This window comes from Drosophila gunungcola, assembly GCF_025200985.1.
Source record: "Drosophila gunungcola strain Sukarami chromosome 2R unlocalized genomic scaffold, Dgunungcola_SK_2 000006F, whole genome shotgun sequence".
NCBI lineage: Eukaryota > Metazoa > Arthropoda > Insecta > Diptera > Drosophilidae > Drosophila > Drosophila gunungcola.
In genome coordinates this window covers 2,839,343-2,859,260 of record NW_026453168.1, presented here as the reverse complement: position 1 = coordinate 2,859,260, position 19,918 = coordinate 2,839,343, and the positions used below count along the sequence as shown (strand labels likewise).

Genomic DNA, 19,918 nt, shown 5'->3' with positions numbered 1-19,918 from the left:
TTACGAGCCCAAAAATTATATTAAGGATAATCAGTTTCCATAATTGTGTATTATATTATTCACTATAAATGATATACTTATTAAACTATTTAGTGATAAAATTTGTTATTGATTAGTAATGATTTTTGAGTGGTCATTTAAAATGTAGGTATACATGCTGTCAGTTTTGTTTATGGAGAAGCACTTTTCGTGGAGCCTCACAAGTGTACATATATGAATGCCAATATGATTGTGTCTGCTGCTGCCTCAGCTCGATTCTCCAAGGACTCTCAGGAATTTCCGCCCTGGCTTATTTTTATGTGCAAACAAATAACTCTGTGGCTACAGACACTTTCTCCCTGCCGCAGCTCAGACCTTACCGCTTTCACTGGCGTTACAAGTGCAATAAACTTGCCACTGACTTTGATTGACAGCTGTGGGGTTTCAACTCACCAAAGGCAGCAGCGAAAATTGGCATTTTCATTCAATTTAAATGCATTAAATAAATACCTGTTCCAGCAACGCAAAGAAAATGTAAATTTCAACTTACCACGTAAGAAGCGAAATTCCATATAGAATACACAGAACGGGCTCCATACAATTTTTTTTTTAAGTTCAATTTAAAATGCCTTTCTGTTGGCAAAATAGAATACATTTGAAACCAAATAATGACAATGTTCTATTGAACATTTAAAAAGTAGTATACCAATTCCAGAATTAAAGTCAATTTTACATATCTTTATCAGGATTCAAACCAAATCGCTATTGAACATAAAATAAATAACTTACATGATTGAAGATACACCTGTTAATTGATACTTTTGTTCTATGTTCAGTTTGGGTAAATCAAATCCCTTCGTGCGAATTCAATTTCATTCACAGCGCAAATCATAGCTTATTCTGTTGGCAACAAGATGTGCTTGCAACATACCAGATGTTAATTTGCCAATTATAATTATAACTCCCACACCCAATTTTCCCACATGAACGTATCGAAATTCAGGAGTGAATGCAATAGAGCCGAAATTGCATGTTTACGTTATGCAAATGCCAAACCGAACTTGTGAGAATAAAACGAATGTTGTGCAGTTTCCATTGTTTATATGAATATAAAGAGATAGTGAACATTGCGAACATCAATCAGTTTTAGCCAATTTCTATTTTTTAATTAAAGTTAGAATTGCCGCACTGCAAACGATTAGCTTGCCAAATAAAAAGGGATTAAATGACATATATTTAATTGCTCATGTGGCTTATGAAGCGGCAAATTGAATTTCCCCTAGTTCATATTTGGCTCTTCTGTTGTGAGATTTAAATAAAGATTAATTGGAATCTCCTTTAGGTCCGGCATCAAGTTGTTATTATTTATTGTCGAGTCGGAGAATTTGTGTGAATTGTGCAGAATTTTGATTATATGTCGACAAAGGCCGCTACTGCCATAATGCAGTCAACTCCAGAGCATTCTGTTGCCAATTGAGCTCCGGACCATAAAGCCGAGGTAATCTATTCGAAAGGAGTATGTGTGGGGACTGGGTATACACAATCAAAAATTTAACCTTATATAGCTTTGAAAACAAATTATAGTTTCGATTTCATAAAATATGCATATATCTAGGTAACATTCAGTTATACTTATATATCAATAGGTTTTACGAATTTGTTGTAATTTATTTTCTTTAACAGTATATACTGGTTACGACTTAGAGCAGAATAAACAATAAGTCCCAGGGGGACATTAAAGTTGTTATATTAAGCCTGAGGCGACTCAGAAATCTCTCGAGGTTTTACAACTAGACAATGATAAATATATTTATAAAAATCGAACCAGTTTTAAATTGAAATATGTAGTATTTTATTTTGCGTTTAAGCACTCACACGCACATACGACACTCTATGAAAATAGATATAATGCGAAATCATCATTGAAATATATATGCCCTGAAGCATTGCGATTGCAACAATAAATTTGCCCCAGTCTCGAGGCCGAGCTCAACTCAACTCAACTCGACAACAATTGCAATCGCATCAAGAGTTACTCAAAGTTCAGAAGTTGGTCAAGCATTTTGCAAAAAAATTCACCGCACCGCAACTGCCGCCAACTCGATCCACGAAGGCTATTCATTGTCGACCAGGCCAACTGGTTTATTACTTATTCAAGTTTGCCCCGGACTCTATTCAGGCCCGATGCGCAGAAAAGTTTTCATTAACCGGTCTAGGGCCAGGTAAGTGTTCTAATTGTTCGAATGAGAATGGTAAAAAATTTCACAAGAGTTTCCGCCACTCTGGCGTGAGCATTTAAATTGGGTTCTTGGCGAAATTTTAGCACAGAAAAAGTTGCATTTCTAAATTATTTACAAATTTAATAAAAACGGCACGTTTTACTAACAATTTACATTAGGAAATAAATACAATTAAATAGGAATAAGGACCACAATTTGTACATATCTAAAATAAAATTTAATTAAAAAAAAGGCAAGTATAAATTTATTTTATTTTGTATTAATAAAAATAAGCTGTACCTTATTCAAAAACATTTTAAAATTGAAGACAATAATAAGATATTATTATGTTTTAAGATGTTCATCGCGTAGGAAAAGATTTAAGTCGGTGTATAAAAAAACAAATAAAAAGTCATAACTGTAAAATAATTAGGACTAAAGAGCAAAAAAAAGTTAACAATTAAATAATATTTTCGCATTTAATGTCAATTTTAAAATTCACTGCCGTGGCAATCCTTTCGCAGGCGGATTGTAATTTGGCCAGCATTTATTTAATTTATGCAAACAATTAATTATGTAGCTGCACGTTTGCAATTTCATTAAATGCGCGTTTATTAATGTCAACAACAACAACGAGCCAGCAACGTGAGCAACTTGAAAGCGCATAATTAATGCCATAAAATGTGAATAATTTTCCAAATCTACGGAAAACATTGTGGCAGTTGAGGGGTCGGGGTATTTGGGTTCGAGTTTGGTTCGGGTCAGGTGACTGGGTAATAAATTCCCCAAGGCATATGTGCCGCGTTTTGTTTATCCTTGCATCTGTACCTCTGTGTGTGTGTGTGTGTGTGTGTGTGCAGAAGGATTTAGGCTTTAAGCTTCGCGCTTTATTAATTTTTATATTGCATATTTCAAGGCGCCGCATTTGTCGCCCATAAATCACACACACTAATAACCGTTTTTCCTTTGTTTGAATTTAAATAACCAAGTTCAACAATTTGCATTTATTGCAATCATTAAACATTTACTTTGCCGGAGCAACAGCTGCAAACAAATACTGTAAAATACATAAATGCTCTTATGTTTGTTTTCCGACAAGGTCATCAGAAAATGGAAGAGTGTGGAGCGGAGTTTTCCCCGGAAAGCAATACGATAAACAAAACGGAAAAGGCAAAATGTGATTTGTATCCATGGCAATGAAAATATTATATTTTAAATTTAAAGGTACACAATTTAAAAGCAATTTGGAGAAATTCATAAGTATTTTTCCCTTTTTATTTCATTGAAATATGTCTGAGAATCCTTAAGGGTTCTTAAGAAAATGTAATGAATGCAGAATGTCCACATTTGCCCATAATAATCGTATTAAAGTTTCAATGTAAAAGAAATTAAGAAACATGTCTGATTTTTAAAATAAAAACATCTTACATCTTATGATTGTTTTTTTTGGTTTTAAATTATTTATAAAAAAAATTCACCAAAGTCTTTATGTCATACTTGTATAATTTATAATTTTTCCTTGAGAATTCAAAATATTGAGAGCCTTGTTACAAAACAAGAACATTTATTAAATTAATCAGGGGCTTCTCATTTTGTTTTTTAATTTTATATAGCATTTTATTTTAGAAAAAGTTTTCCAACTTTAAGTAATATAAGGATTATTTAAATAAGTATCTTACCGAATCTCGCAGTTAAGCAGACAGCTATAAAATAACACTTGAAAAAATATTAAAATTGTGGCAAAGGGATCCTGCTATCAAGCAAAGCGTTCGGACATGGAAAGCCATCAATTAAATCATTTGCAGAGTTCAATAGCGGTATCCAACATTCCATCACTGTATCATATGCCTTTATGCCCGCATTTCAATTGACCTTTCAGGCATTAAGGTAATAAAATGCTTGTGACGCGTAATTAAATGCCAATGACGAAATTCCATTTGGATTCTTTAGTCATCTCATCGCATCCCGTTCAACTTCCCAGCTGTCATGTTGACCCCACGGGAGCTCGAGGCTGGCGGACACAATTTAAATCAAGTTGACCGCAAGATTTCACAGTGAATTATACCGAAGGCGATGGCAGTTACTTAGGGCAATTCCCGGAAATGTGCCACGCCCAATTCACCTATACTGAGGACGGCATCTGGTGTGCCGTTTACATGCTTTCAGCATTAAATTAGTACACCCCGAAGTACACCTTGGTCTGTAATAGAGATTTAGAGCAGACAATAAAGCGACTGACAATGCCCAGCTCATGACATCAAAAGAGATTGCTCCCCAGATACTTTTACAAGGCTAAGCGAACGGTCCTTGGCAGCTTGGCTCCTTGGCTTTGCCGGAAAACTCTGACAGTTGTTTTGGCCGGGATTTGGACAGATCCACTCGCTGCCCATCAAAGTGAGCCATGAAAGTTTGGCAACATGTGATGGGGCTAATTACGAGGACGCCTAATGAAAAATCCAACACTCGGGGGGCATTAAAAAAAAACTTTCCCTTTGCATGCATGCGTGCGGCAAGTTTTTAATTAAATAAAGTCGCTGCCCATTTTTTTTTTTGTAGCAGTCTGGCCCAGAAGTTTTTGGCCAGCAATGCGTTTGTGCAACTTAAAACTTGCTACAACTTGAAGTGAAGTCGGGCAAACTTTAAGTTCACCCTCCTACGTTTTCCGCCTCACGAAATGAATCGGAATGTCGTTGCTGGAACTGGATTAACTTTAGTTTACTTCATCAAAATGCAAACATCTCTATGGAGGGGGCAAACTAATAACAAAATATAAACAATTTGCGGTTGCCAGAAATCTTTCAGTTCTGGTATACAAGGCCCTTTTTGCAGGTGCTCGTCGTTGGGCTTGAAAAGATAGGTAAACAAAATCACGTTAGGTAAATATTATTTCGTTTGTCCCCGGACGGAATCCCTCCCCCTTACCGCCCTTCCCGCCCTTGCCGCCTTTCCCGCCTCCGGTGGGATTTTCTGGCCTTGCTTTTGTTTTTATATCAGAAAACAAATTTAAATTTTAATATTTTGTGTGTCTCCACTGACTGTTGTCACTGTCTGTCTGCCGCAAAAATAATGATGAAAATGGCAAAACCTGTGAAATACTGTTGGGAACTGCAAATTGAAAATGACTTTCTGACGAACGGGAAAAAGTTGATGATAATAATAATAATAACCAAAACATGTACATTTCAACTTGACGAAAATACTTGTATTATTGTAAATTCGAAATTGGCCAAATTATTGTAAATTCAGCAATCGCAATTCGTGTGCATAAGCCAGAAATCATAGACGAGCATTTTTGTGTCATGTCAATAAGTTGGCCGGGCACGTTCAGCCAACACCACCCGCTGCTCATCTTCTGGCCAAAACCCCTCAACCCCTTCAGCCCCTTCAGCCCCTTCGATTGACAATGCGTAGAACGTACAATATTTTGTCGTATTTTCGATTTTTGCCCAACTTCGTGCTCACAAGTATGGAAGTGTATACATTATGTGTGTGTGTGTGTGTGTGTGTGTGGCAGCACAGTAAGGACATCTTACTGTCCAGCCATGAGTTATATTTTTTTTGGTATGCCAGCTTGAAAATCCTGTCAAGCAGCTGTCAGAACGGCTTGTGAGAGTCCTGCTCTTAACTCCATTGCTGCACCACCACTTTTCACCCCAGGACCTGCTGCTGCATTCAATTGTCACTTGGATTTCCAGGCGCACGTGTGCTCAGCTCGTTCATTCCTCAGTTTTATCAGGCAGAAGCAAATATGCTGAAAAATGGCACAGTCGAATGCTGCAAAAAACTATTGCTAATGCCAAGACTGATGACAGATTGCCAGTCTTAAATGCAAATATGAGCAACGTGCAATGTGGTGTCAAAGACTAAGCTGGATTTTCAGCAGCCAGTTATCTTTACAAACGAATGGGTAGAGACCTCAGAAATATTGCATAATTTCTGACAGTTAAGACAGGGTCACATTTAAGCACTATTAAGCAGAGACTTGACTATAAGAAAAAATTCGGATAGAAAGTGTAACACATTTGAAGTTTTTGAGTTGTAAGTAATGGACGTTTTAAAATCCCTTAAAGACGAAATAAAAACAACCTTAATTTTAGCAACAAATCGTTAAACATTTCTCTCATGTTTCATTGTTTCAGCCACATTGGTTTTAATTAAACTAAACTGTCACTTGCCATAAACAAGCCAAATATAAGTCTTATTCAAAGTTAATATAGGAAATATAAATAGAAAGGCAGAGTTGAAGAAAAGATCTGAAAAGCAAATGGTTATTTTATGACATACATATTTTAAGGTAAGATATGCTTTTGACAGTCAATTCAACCTAGGGCTATGAACCTTTGAGCCCATCAGAAGTATTTAGTCTTTTCGGACAGCACAGCAAAAAGGGAAATATTTGGTCAACTAAACACTTTGATTGTTATGGAATAAATCTAAATTTAGAGGGCGATGCATCGGATAATCCAAACAAAAGCCCCTCAAAGGCAGGATGCCCCAGAAAGCCATATCAACCCTTGCCCTTGGGTTAAAGCAGCATTTGGATACGTTCTGGTTCGCTGGTCCAAAGCCCAATACTCTAAGCGCATTACACATACGCACCGTTGGCAACGGCGACGGCGTCTACCCCTTGAGAAAAGGTTTGATGGCAAAGCATATTCGTTTTGGTTCTAGCTCCCCAATGTCACGACATTCACTTAAATGGATTTCACTTGCAAAGGACACTCATACAGAACTAATGCCATGTAAAATGCTTTGATGCTGTAAATTTCTTTGCAACTGCAGCAGCAGCAACAACAATAGCAATAGCAACAGCAACAGCATCAGCAGCAGGAAAAAGTGAGCGGAAAAGCATCTTCTAAGCTGGAGAAAATCCTTGACGCTTTATTTTCATTTTGATTGCCGTTCAAAATGCCGTTCGGCGAATGAAGTGGCAAACTGTGAAGCTCATCTCAAAATGTAGCCTCAATTAAGACAGACAGAAGGAAACCCGGAAAACGAGAAAGAGAGGAAAATACAACCGAGAGACAAGAACGGGGCGAAACATCTGGCATTGGTCGTGTAAGCTTGCCTTTGGAGTCTTCCTTGAGTAATTTAAAACTCGATGGCAGCAGACTGTTAATTTTAGTTATTCTTGAAGTTTTCGCTTTAATATTTTATACGCTCGGTAGACCAGCGATGGTTGGCGATGGCTCCTTCATAAATCAGCGGCTGTCTGCCTGGTTTGTAGTTCACGGCGCGCAACAAATTGTCGGTCTGTGCGGCCAGTTGATAAATATGCCAGACCCACTGTGCTGATATGCCTCGTTCCCACCTCCCAGCTCCTCCCAGCTCCTTTCTTCTCGCCGTGGATCTGTGGGATATGTGCTGCCTTCATTATGGCAAACTTCCTTCCCGACATCGGGCATCAATTTGGCCCCGGCAGTCGGTTTGTCACACGATGCCCACGCGGAGTACAGAAAGTTTCTCTACTATATATTCATTCTGAAATTACACACCAACTCGGAAAAAATATATAAATCTGAGATACAAATTTTTGGCTTTGTCACAGACTGTGCCTGAAGTCAAACGAAATTATTTTGGAACTCTGCTAAAGAACAGAAATTCTAAACTTTATAAAATGGTTTGGACTTAGGCCAAGAAGAATAATAAATTTAATGAACTGGGCAGATGTTTTAGTTTTTAAAGCACATTTTTAATGAACTTAAGTCAGCCTTGTTTTTAAACTAAAGCAATTGCTTTAATTGAGTAAAAGTCCGTGTTCAAGTTCCAGCTATTTGAAGAAAGCTTTTTGTATTTAAAATTGTTCTTGTTATTAAGTGTATAATGTTCCTTGGTTAAGTTTCCCTTAAAAGTTGTCAAATATACCATGGATTTTTATTACTTGGATCGTATTTTCTTTAAGTGCACCCAACAAAAATGCCACTTGGAATTTTCGGTCAAAGCTTATACCCCAGATTGGAGCGGAAGTCCTGCTCGGCACTCCTCCGGCAAATACTAATGCCGGCGGAAGTGAGCAAGACAGCCGGACAGACAGCTGGCAACATGAATTCGGTCAGGTTTTGGCCCGAAGAGAGAAAGTGGCTAGCAGACAGAACTTTGAACAGAATTAGTGGGAAAAACGCTGGGGAAAGTGGAAAATCTCGCCATAAGGATCATCGCGGAGGCATTAAAAATTATGCAGTTCAGACGGACGAAAAATGCAATTTAAAATCATTTTGAGGAGTTGCAGTTGCGCCCTTGATTCGAGTGCTAATTGCCGGAAATAAAAATGAAAATCGCATCCTGTGCTTCAACTGGCGGAAGCGACCACAGCCGCCATCGCCGTCGTCCTTTCTGTGAATGAATTTTCAATGCGTCGCGAGTTTACTCTCATTTTTTCACAATTTGTACGCTGTTTTTTTTTGTTGGCTGCCTTTTCCCCATTTATTGTGCAGTTTTCTGCTTGGCATAATAAAAATAATAATAATATTCAGGGGCCGGCCAGGAAAGGGTCGAGGTGCTGGTGGTTGACTCGTATTTATGTCAACAGTCTGGAGGCAATCATTTCTGTCGCTTAATTTATTTCCATTGTGTATACATCATGGGTCCTATTAAGGCTCCAATTTCCTACTGAAAAACTGGGACTCCCGCAACAACAGCGATTAATTTAGTTATGCACAGCCAAATTCCAACAACATTATTTGCGCACGCATAAATGAATATCGGATGAGGGCTATTTATATGGGATCATTATTAAATACCCTAGAAATATAAAGTTTGGTTTAAAGTTTAAAAAAAAAAAAAACTACATTAACAAAAACTAATGCCAGATTTAAAAATTTTTGATGTAAGCAAAACATCAAAACACTACCAAAAATCTTATTAGAAATATGTTGTTTTAATTATTCATGTAATGCCATGTCATGTTAAATTTATTTAAATATTTAAAACTATTCGGATATGTTTATAAAATTAACCAATCGGGATATTTATTCAATTTGTTATGTTAAAATATATTCAAAAATTTCTGAACTGATATTATTAGCACTTCTAAAAATATGATTGTATTTTTATATTAAAGTTTTAAATCTTTTTTGAAAAACAAATTATCTCTATTTCTTTATACCCCTTGATACTTATTACCATCATTGCGTATACGCCGCGTTGGCAAGCCTTTTGGCAATCGACTCTACTGTTGTGATTGCGTCGGAAAAAGGAGTCTGGCGTTCGCTCTTTGTTTACTCATTGCCTAATTGCATGAATATTTTTGGCTCATGCACAATTTGTTTATTATTGCTGCTGTCTGCTTGATGTTGTTGTTGTTGATTTTTCGGCAAAATACTATTCAAAGGCCAAAAGGCGAATTTGAAAGCGCAATTAAATGGAATATTTACACATCATTTGGTTCACTGTTTGCTGTTAATTAAATATCGAATCCATGTCCACCAGTTGAGAAAAATTGAATATGATGTCTAGGGTTAGAACTGGTGTGGTCAGCTCGCCGGACTAAATCAGAAAAGTCAAAGGAAAAATGGAAAAGAAAAAGAGATGTTGGCCTTAGGTACACTGTCCTGTTGACTGCCTTTCAACTCAAGTCGAGCGAGCATCTGAGTTGCCGCCGCTGCCAGTTACCAGTTTGCAGTTTGCAGCTTCCTACTGCTTTCGACAGCTGTGCTTCGTCCTTATTTCCACCGCCCAACTCCCTTGCCTTCTATCCTCCCTGAGGAGTGAAACATAAAATGCATTTTCCGCATTAAAAAACTCAACCAGAAGATCCGGCCGGCTAACACATGGCCCCCAGTTGACTGAGGGCAACAAATTGCTTCTGATTTCTTATTCGGCTCGTCTTGTATTTTCCCATTTTATTCTATATGTGGGATTTTATTTAAATGAACACCATTAAGTGTTAAATGCGAATGTGAAAAGGACTGGTAGTAAATTGAAATTACTAGAGAGAGAAAAAAATAAATGTAAAATTAACAGTCCGTAAGATGATTTCTGGCGCAATAACAACAGATGAAAGAACTTTTTGCATTTATTCCGCACGTATTTAAGCTAATTTACGAGAGCGTGTGTGGCATGTAACCTCATTAGAGGGCCCCATAAAATTCAGTCATTTTTAATGACTGCTTTTTGTGTAAGCAAATTACAGTCCAAAATGAAATGATGATGCACGAAATGATGTTAAAATGTGTGTCACCCATCAGGTCCATGAGTCGTGGCATTGTCATTTAATTGTTTTTATTTTCTCATTTTATTTTTCCCTCGGCATCTGATCAGAATTTTCACTTAATTCCCTGAGAGTTTAACATTTAATGGCATACTTTTTTGGGGCTGAAGCAAAGTCGCAAAACATAAGGATTTCATTGTCTTGCACGATGTGCAGCTGTCTCCGTGGCGAAAACGTGTCAGCTATTTTTATATATGCACATGCAAAGCTATTACATATATCGTTTCGAGACGACCTTATGTCTGATGTCAAGGCAAAGCCATGCATAATATATACATATATATATATAAATGCTGAAACAAAAAGAAATAATTTCAAATGTGCGTGGGAACATTGAAAGTACAAGTGAGTACGTTTCGAACATTTTTGCTTATATAATTCATAGCCACCCTTTGTTGTACGATTTTTCGCGGAAAAATTTGAGTCCTTTGGAAAATTTCCAGTTAAGTGGCCCAAATGATGTACATACCTCTCTTGTCCGTAAAATCAATCAATATTTTAAAGTGGTGTTCAGTTGGTTTTTAGTATACATTAATCTCTTGTATTTTCCTGGTCCAAATAATGTAGCCTCGCGAATAGGGATAAGAAAATATATTAAACTTGACTTTTTTTATTTTTTTTTTAAATTGTTCGACTTTAGTGAAAAAAATATCGAAGAGCAAAACCATCATTAATATTTTTACAAACTGTTTTTCAAATCCCTAAAAAGGTATTAAAATTTAAGAGGCTTTGTACGTCTACATCATCCTTAAACTTTAACTTTCTTTCATGTTTTGTTGTTCCGGCAACAAATTAAGCTTTAAGCCCGAAAGGAGAGAAAGTACAGGAAAAACTTTCCTTCCGCTCGATATCAGTTCCTAATTGGGCGTCTTTGGTTTGCTGCTGTTCCTGTTTGCGAGTTGGCTACAGTTTTTCGACTCATTATGCTGCTTAAGTTAACAACAGTGACTCAATTGTGCTACGCCCAGCTGACAGCCACTGAAACGCCCAAAATCCCACCGAAAACAAACCCAACTGGAAAGGCAACTAATTTAGCTTCGATTAACTTTGGCACGAGAACAATAGTGCTGTATGAGTATGACAAGGCACTGAATACTGAATAGCAGCCGGAAATCATTGCCACCCATCCAAATCGTCATGATTTCGTTATGGCCCGAAGGAATTGGCCAGAATGAGAACGGCCTAAACAATCCAAACCATTTTGTAAATAATCGAAATATGGGAAGCGGTTGAAGTGCTTTGGCGAAAACTTTTCCCACCATGCATACGTTGCGGTATCATTTTCAATGAAACTATAGCACTATAACTATGGAAATAGTTATATAGCCTCCAGTGCTTAAAAGTTCAAGATTGTGAAAATTTCAACAATGGAATAAAAGTTTTTATGTTAAATGGGAATTAAAGCAGAGCCGGAAGGCGATGCATGAAATAGTGAGAGAGAACTGAAGCCATCAATGTACGGCAATATTGATCAAATATTTAATCCAAAGTTTTTGAAATCTTGAATAATTTGGAGTACAAAACAGTAAACCTTTAATTGGAAAATAATATTAGCTTTGGTATTTATAAAAATAATTATAAAATAATTTTAGCATTAAGTGTTTGACATTTTTATAAACATTCCTTAGACTTCTTAAATAGTTCAGAGAAGAAAATATTTGTTAATGTTAATATTTGTTAATGTGAATTAATTTTAGAAATAAGTGTTTGTCAATTTTATAAAGATTCCTTCTACTTCTTAAGTAATCCAGAGATTTATTAATAGGTATAAAATTAAACATTGGCCACTTGGCATTAAAAAAAAATTTCGATTTGTGACAAACTTTTTGTAACGGTTTTTTCCTGCACACCATTAAGCTTTTTATTGTTTTTAAAATTATATTCAATGCGAAAAATCCCTTTGATGCAAATATCCACTGTGCGCAATCGTTTGTTTAAAAAATCAACGGACATTTTTTTGGGCTTTGCATAATGCCAAAAGGGTGCTATAGCTGTCCAATCTTTTTGCCCACGAAACTGATGCCAATTTCAATCAATTCAATTAATGCCTCAATTCATGGTTTTATCTCTTATTCCGCCCCCGTAACACCATACGAAATGGGGAAAAATGGGTAAAACAAAGTAAAAGATGGCATGGAAAAACGTCGAACGGAAATCCCGAACAAACCGCAATGGCCAACAGCAGACAATGCAAATTGTTGAAGTGCCGCCCTCGGAATCTCCACCTCTGTAGCTATAGCTGTAGCTGTATCTGTATCTGTATCTGTATCCGTGGCTGTACTGTATCTGTATCTCTGTATCTGTAACTGCGGTTTCCGTTTTGCCTTTCTTTTTGCGTTTTATTGCATGTGAAGTATTTGAAGTATTTGCGAACTACGCTCGAGTGTATTCATTCCCTTTAGCTGCCAAAGAGAGATGGGAAACTTTAATGTACTCGCAGTTCATTTTGTATTCATGCACTTTACAATTTCTTGTTTCCGATGCAGGCCAACAAATGCATGGGCAGGCCACAATGGGTCGACCATGGGGACACAAAAGGAGCAAAAGGAGCACAAGGAGCACAAGGAGGAGCAGAAGCAGACTCAGCAGGATGTGTTCCTTCGGTTTCGTTTGGGTAATCATCTGCTCCAGAGTGCTTGAGTGGTCTTTAAGCTATCTGCTTGCTGATGATGGATAGAAAAAATAACTGCAGCTCCTGTGCCAACTGGGAAATATGATTTATGCGAGCGCTCAAAACCTCCGAAAGCTTGTTCTTCAGTTAAGGTAATATATTTGTTAACCTATGTAAATGCCATAAAATATAAGTATGCAAGTTACTCTTTTTTTATGGCAAATAATCACAAGAAAGCTGTCAAAAGATAACCAAACGAATAATTTTAAAACAAACAAAATATTTTCACCCTCCCCTAAGTTTCATTTTCAATTTGGCATTAAAGCTGTTCATACAGCTGCAAGAATAATCATTTGAACACAAAAAAAATAAATATGTGACATTTTTTTTAGTATACAGTACTTATGTCAGTATTATCTTGTGCTGATAATCATTAATCGGTAAGCTATGGGTGGTTGCAGAAATATCAGTATTTTTATGGCATATGGCGTGATTGATTTAATTCATGAGTCAGTAAGTTAATTGAAAGATTTATTTTTTTATTCACCAGATTTAGACTGGATAAAATTTAAGAGAATACAGGTTCCGAATTGATGTACATCATTAATTTCGACGCCAGAAAAACGAATTTAAATGCACACAATCGAAATTGCAATCACGGACCTCTTTCATGCATTCTTTGGGGGGGGTGGATCGACTTTAAGCACATTTCCATGGTACAACATGGTAACATCGCACGACCAGCGCAAATATCGAAAGGGAAACACGTGCAGGCGGCTGGCGACAATCATTACAAGGACGATGAGCATAAACAACACAGCAGCAACATCCTGACAGACGGAAACGCAAACAAAGCACTCGCATTCGCACTCGCGCAGGCACATTCGCATTCGCATTCATGATATTTACATTTACATACCACAGCACGTGCGGTTGTATTTGTGGCACCATTTATAAAGCAGATATATGCGACACAAAAAATCTCACATTATGTCAAATGTTTTGTTTTAGTCCTTTATGGGGGGGGGGGGGGGGTGAGTTTGGTAAGTGGAGGGGAGATGTCAACGCCCGTTGTTTTCGTCCTGGCAGCATTACGTGCCTGTTGAATTGGTGCGCCACAGCTCGGATTTAGTTCGCATTTTTACTGGCCAATCGAGCACAAATTAAGCCCGGATCAAGGTCCTGGCCAAAAGCACTCGATTCAGCAATCGCTGGCTAAGCACTTGGGCGACCGTTTTCAACCTGAAGTTTTGTCCGACTTAACTTGCAACCAAAGTTTTCCTGTTCGTTTTCGGTTTCTGGCCAGAGAGAGAGACATAGAGAGAGAGAGACAGAGAAAGAGAGAGAGAGAGAGAAGTAAGCACAATTGGGTCAATACACTGCCAAATCGCTTGTGTTCAAGCCAGGGATTTGTTGTTAACAGGAAAAGGAAACTGCTATAGAAACGGCAAAAGATACAGAGTCACACAAAATAATACCCAAGTCCTTGAGTTTTTCAAGTTCAATTTTAGCTAGCTGCAGCATTGCGATAATTGATGTCTGCGAATTGTTAATTATCCTCAAAGTTCGTTTCCACATCCACATCCGGCTGTAAGTGGCTTATTAGCCGCTCGCTTTGTGAATTTTAGATCTCCACCTCTAATGTCTAAATCTCAGCCAGCAAGAGACTGTTCAATTATACTAATGCTATTATCTGGGTATTACGCATACGCAGTGTGTGCAACCAATAGAGGCTCGTAAAACGCAGAGCAGGCATTAAGATATTATTTGTGGTTTTCCTTCATCCAACCGATGTCGAGTGCAATTATTTGCAGAATATGTATTTAGTTGGAAGCGGAGAGCTCTTAAACATTTCACTCAGCCAAGGGAGTATTTTGGGTAAGTTGTGTAATATGCTATATAATTTATCTAAGCAACACACTGCCAACCGAGAATTTAAAGCCGCAAAGTGTCAGACTCGATGCTCCGGCTGCTGCTAGCAATAAATCTTGAAGTTCATTAAAAAGTTTATTTATATTTCACCTGCTGGGTGTGCGAGGGGAGGAAGTCTGGCAAGTGTCAAAGAAATAAAACCTCGAATTGCCGACAAATCTTTGTTAAGCTTGACCTTGACTGATGGCCTCTCATAAGAAGTCATTTGGATAAATCTTAAACAACAAAAATATTTTTTGTGCAATAAAGTAGCAGTAAACAGCGTAGTAAAGAAATAAATGAACGTAATGCCTGCCTTAAGTTTGCACTAAAAGTATGTTTTATAAACAGTAATACAAATTAATTGTTGTAATTTAGTTTGTATAACATTGCATAAAATCTTTAAATTGTGGGCATACGAATTCAATTCATATTAATATAAAGAAATAAGTTTTACCATTATTTTAGGTAGCATATCAGTTTTTATTACATGAAAAAAAAACAAAGTTTTATCAACGCGTTGTACTTTTTTTCATTAAGGACTATTAATTAACACTTAAATAGATAACGACAAGGAACGGCAGGGGTTTTTTTTATATACGCCGAAATATCTGCATTCACTAGCTTCATTCAACTAAAACGTGTTTCGCCATTGAAGAGTCAACCAGGACGCCATCAAAAGGAAGCGCTCCAATAAGTTTGAATAGCACCAGATTTACACACATTCCACATGCACAAAGCGTGTATGCATGCTGAACAGGAGATAGGATGGCTTCGTCCTTGCCTTTGTATTTGGTAACAATAAAGTGGGTGGGGTTGTGGTAGGCTCCAATATCGGGATTTAATTAATATCTGGCTGGAGGAGTCCATATACGGCACTGGATATGGAGTGCATATAAATTGATAGCGACATTTTAACCAAGCTTAATGTATTAACTGAAAGAATAAACAAATTTGTTGAAACGCCGTGAATTGTACATCTGCATCTATGATAAATGCAGGGGGATACATAACTATTATAAGTATTTTGAAAATAATACTCACTAAATATTGTTTATCTTTAATGATTCTATAAAGACTATGTAAAATCTTCCAGCGATGAACTATATAACTGCGAAAAAAGAGTAAGCAGCTTTTCTGTAATATTATTAATGAATTCAAATGTCGACTTTTATGCTTATTGTTGGGAGACATCAAATAAAATTTGCATTTATCTTTTTAGCAAGAGTTGTTAATAAATAACACATACTAAAAGATATTCTTATAACTATTTTAATTATAATCAAAAGTCTGCCTAATTGCATAAGGCAAAGTAAGTTAAACTAAGAAAAAAAATCTTAAAACCATTGTTTAAACTAAAAAAATTTGTTATACTGTCTTATAGTACACTTACCGTTGTTGATTTTTGAGCAATGGTTTCCAATGGTTAATTTATAGAAGTGTGGTTGGAAGAGCAACTCTGACATCTCTCTAAAAGTTCATATTTTGTCGACGGGAGCCATCAATCGCAGCGCACGTCGTAGGAGGAGCACTCGCCGAAGTCCGCCTTGAGGGTGAAGTACATGCCCACACCGATGCCGGCCACAAGGATCAGGACTCCCAGCCAGTAGACGAGTCGCCAGAAGGGCCAGGAAGTAGGTCTTTTATGGGGACGCTCCGTTCGCACCTCCTCGTCGACTTCAACTCTTTCTTGCTGGCGGCGTGGCTTGTTTCCCATTTTCCTAGGATTTCAACTTTAGCTACGAATTCTCCCTTTTGTTAATAATTGATTGGATTTTCACGACCAACTTGATGGCAACAGAATGATAACATTTTATTGAAATTACTTAAACATCTGGTAGGCTGAGATTCATCTCGTTGGCCCAACTTTTTGGCTAATTATTTAAGTTAATTGGCCTTTGTCCGCAAAAAGCCAAGCGAAATGACTACGATGATGATGGGGCTGGTAAGGTCAGGCCTAAAATATTTGCTCGGAGGCCACAAAATGTCTCGCAAATTTGTTCAAATTACTTGGAACACAACAAGAGTTGCCGCCACTCGATTCGACATCCTTTCAGACCGGACTCCATGCATAAATAAAGGGGCCTGGGTGGAATATAAAAGGACTTTGTTTGCGGTCGAGAGATGAAAAGTCGTTTCTCTCCATTATTTGCGAACTAATTGGTTGTAGGACTTGTGCATTTCTGTTGCTTAAATGTTTGCCCAAAGAATTTTGGAATTTTCGAAGGTGTCAAGTGCCCTCCCATTACAATGGCCCTTTGCTGTATCAATTAAATAACCAAATTGCGCAAATGAAGGATGTTGTTCAATAAGGAAAAGCACGTTGCATATTGGTTGCATGACGTGGCTGTTGCCACTTAGGCATGCCGTAGATCTTATTCTTGCCATGATTTAAGTGGCTTTCGCCTGTGCCTTATCCCCGTGGCTCTCTTTTGGAATTGCCGTTGCCATTACTGCTTCTTCAATTTCAATTTCAGTTTCTGTTTGATGTTAATGAAAGTTTCCGTCGTGCAAATAAAGCCAAAAGCATGGAAATCAGTAAAACAAATTGCAATCTGCTTTTTATCGCACGTCGCTGCATGACTGCTGGCTGCCGGCATTTTCCTTGCTCCGTCATCGATTGCCTGAATTTTTCCCACTTTCTTCAGACCTTTCCCCGTTTTCCCGTTACTGGCCAGGCTATTGACTTGCTCATTATGGCCCTGATGATGACTGCTCTTGCTTCAGCTCCAGCTCCTGCTCCTGCTCCCCGCAGATATCTGTGTGTGTTTTGGTTCCGTTTCGTTTTCAATTTTAATGCAAAAAGCATAGCTCTTTTCATTCCGCACCCGTATCGTTGCGTATCGCCTAGCAATCTGGGGGCAAAAATTTGTTAATATATCTTAACGGATATTCAATTTCCGAGGACCAAGAAATGCATTCAGCTCGTAACAAAGCTAAGCCGCTTCAACCGAAAGATGGCAAAATTGTTAAACTCCAGCGGGGTATTATTAAAAATTCAAAGTCGTTATAGAATGGCAAACTTCAGCAGTGGGGGCCAAGACATAATAATAATATAGAGCCAGAGTGGAGGAGCTACAAAATGGGGAGACAACAAGCAAACTATAAACTGGGAAACTGGGAAACTGCAAAACTGAGATGCCGTGATGCCGAGATGCCGAGATGCTCAACTATGCCCAAGTTGGCTGTCCGACTGTTTATTTTCACTAGACTTCGTCTTTTACTGGCATCGTCCTTATTACGCCCGGTGGCCCATCATCTGCATGGCCTTGTGATGGTGGGTGGTGGTGGTTGGGAGCTGGTGCAATTGCCAGGACGAGCAGGCAAGTTGTCAACTAACTTTGCAACAATAATCGCCAACGTCGCAGGCGAAGCAGTGACAGAACTGAAGCAGCAAGCCTCTAGATAAAAACCAGAAAACAATAAGACTTTCGGCTGACTTTTATTCAGTCTTCTTCAGCTCCTTCACCGCTGGCACTGCAGCGTTTACCCTCGAAAAAGCAAAGGTCCTCAAAAGGGAGCAAACAGCAGCAAATAGGCTGTACGGAAAAGGATCTCTTCAGACTTTCGAGTCATGGCACAAAGGCGTGATTGCTTTTCCTTTTTGTTTGGCCAGACGAGACGAAAATAAAGAGGATACAAAGGGCTTGTGAATATGCGAACAGGTTGATGTGTGGGCTTAACTAAGTTTTTCTGTTTTGACAAAAAAAAGTGTGAGCTATAAGCTATACAGAAATGAATCAGTCTCAATGTCTTAAGAACCAATTAAGATACAGATCTAATATTTATTAAATGAGACATCGAACAATACGAAAATTAGTTCGTAAAACTAAAATGAAATGCAGCAGTTGATTAAGCAATTTTATAAATGGCTTTATAAGATATTTATACACATAGCTGTAGATGACAGTTGATAAACATATGCAACTATATTATTCGCCTGATAAACAAACACTTACTAAATCAACATGTGATGTGCACATAAATTTCAAACAATTTTGGCTGAAAGAGATTTTAACTGACATCCCAATTGTTAAACAAAATAAAATGTTCTCAAACTAAATATATCAGATTAAAGGAACAACATTTCCCAAGCCGTAGTTTCAATTTTAGAGTCTCTGTTAAACGCAATCCCATTTAATTAAATAAATCTATTAGCCAACTTTTTGCTTCACTTAACTATTGAATTAGCAGCCTCGCCAGGGGGGTGTTTTAAAATGTCTATCCAATTTCTGGCGTTGTCGTTGGTAGTGCCTGATCTCAAAAAAGAGCAAGGGAGCTGGTAGAATAGTGTGCGTGGCATATGTAAATTTGTAAGATATGTAAATTAGCATATATATATATATATATTTCCCCTTTCTGCGGGGACATACGCGTATATACTATATGTAGCCCATTATCTGGCTCAGCCGCAAGAAGACGTAGAAAACTACGCGCTCGGAGCTGATTAAAACTGAAAGCTAACAGGCGTTTGCTCTTTGCCCCGTTCATCCTGCCCCTGCAACATATGGGTCCTGACCCCCAAACAGGGTGCCACGCCCCCGTTTCAGGCTGCGCCCCCTTTGCCAGAGGGCTTGTGTGTCACTTTGGCTCCGCATTAGAGTCGTAAAAATTTATTGTAACTTTTTTTGAGGCCACCCATGTCTGAGCCCGCAAGCTTAAGGCATTATGCCTTTATAAATCGCTCAGATGTGTGTCAGACATAAAATAAAATGGAGTAAAATATAATTTTACATATATATGTTATAGTTTGAGCTGGCTTTAGTCGATTACAAAGCATCAAATTAATTATCATAATTATACGTAAGCGCTGGTTGGCATTTTAATTGCTCATCCGCCATGTTGCACATTTCATATAAATTGCAACGAAAAAGAAAACAGAATAAGAGGAAATCAGAAAAATGGACCATAAAATTTCATTTAAAAAAATCTTGTAAATATAAAATTGCAAATCCCCTAGAGCGGTATACATCAACTCGTTGTTGAGTT

The 19,918-nt window shown here is 37.7% G+C and overlaps 1 protein-coding gene across 4 annotated transcripts; it reads right to left on the bottom strand.

The window, feature by feature from the left end:
* Positions 1-15,431: 15,431 nt before the first annotated feature.
* LOC128254743 (uncharacterized) lies at positions 15,432-16,743 on the bottom strand. 4 transcript variants are annotated; one of them, XM_052984013.1, is made up of 3 exons: positions 16,323-16,743; positions 15,974-16,040; positions 15,432-15,865 (listed from the first exon to the last, which is right to left on the bottom strand). In XM_052984013.1, the coding sequence occupies exon 1, from the start codon at positions 16,644-16,646 to the stop codon at positions 16,431-16,433; it is 216 nt and encodes a 71-aa protein (XP_052839973.1). In that variant the 5' UTR covers positions 16,647-16,743; the 3' UTR covers positions 15,432-15,865; positions 15,974-16,040; positions 16,323-16,430. The 4 variants fall into 4 exon arrangements, with proteins under 4 accessions (XP_052839973.1, XP_052839976.1, XP_052839972.1 ...); XM_052984016.1 differs by having other exon boundaries at positions 15,974-16,032; XM_052984012.1 differs by lacking the exon at positions 15,974-16,040 and having other exon boundaries at positions 15,433-15,915.
* Between the last annotated feature and the right edge of the window lie 3,175 nt (positions 16,744-19,918).

Coding starts and splice junctions, on each gene's coding strand:
- LOC128254743 (XM_052984013.1), bottom strand. CDS start 16,646: ATGGGAAACAAGCCACGCCGCCAGCAAGAAAGAGTTGAAGTCGACGAG.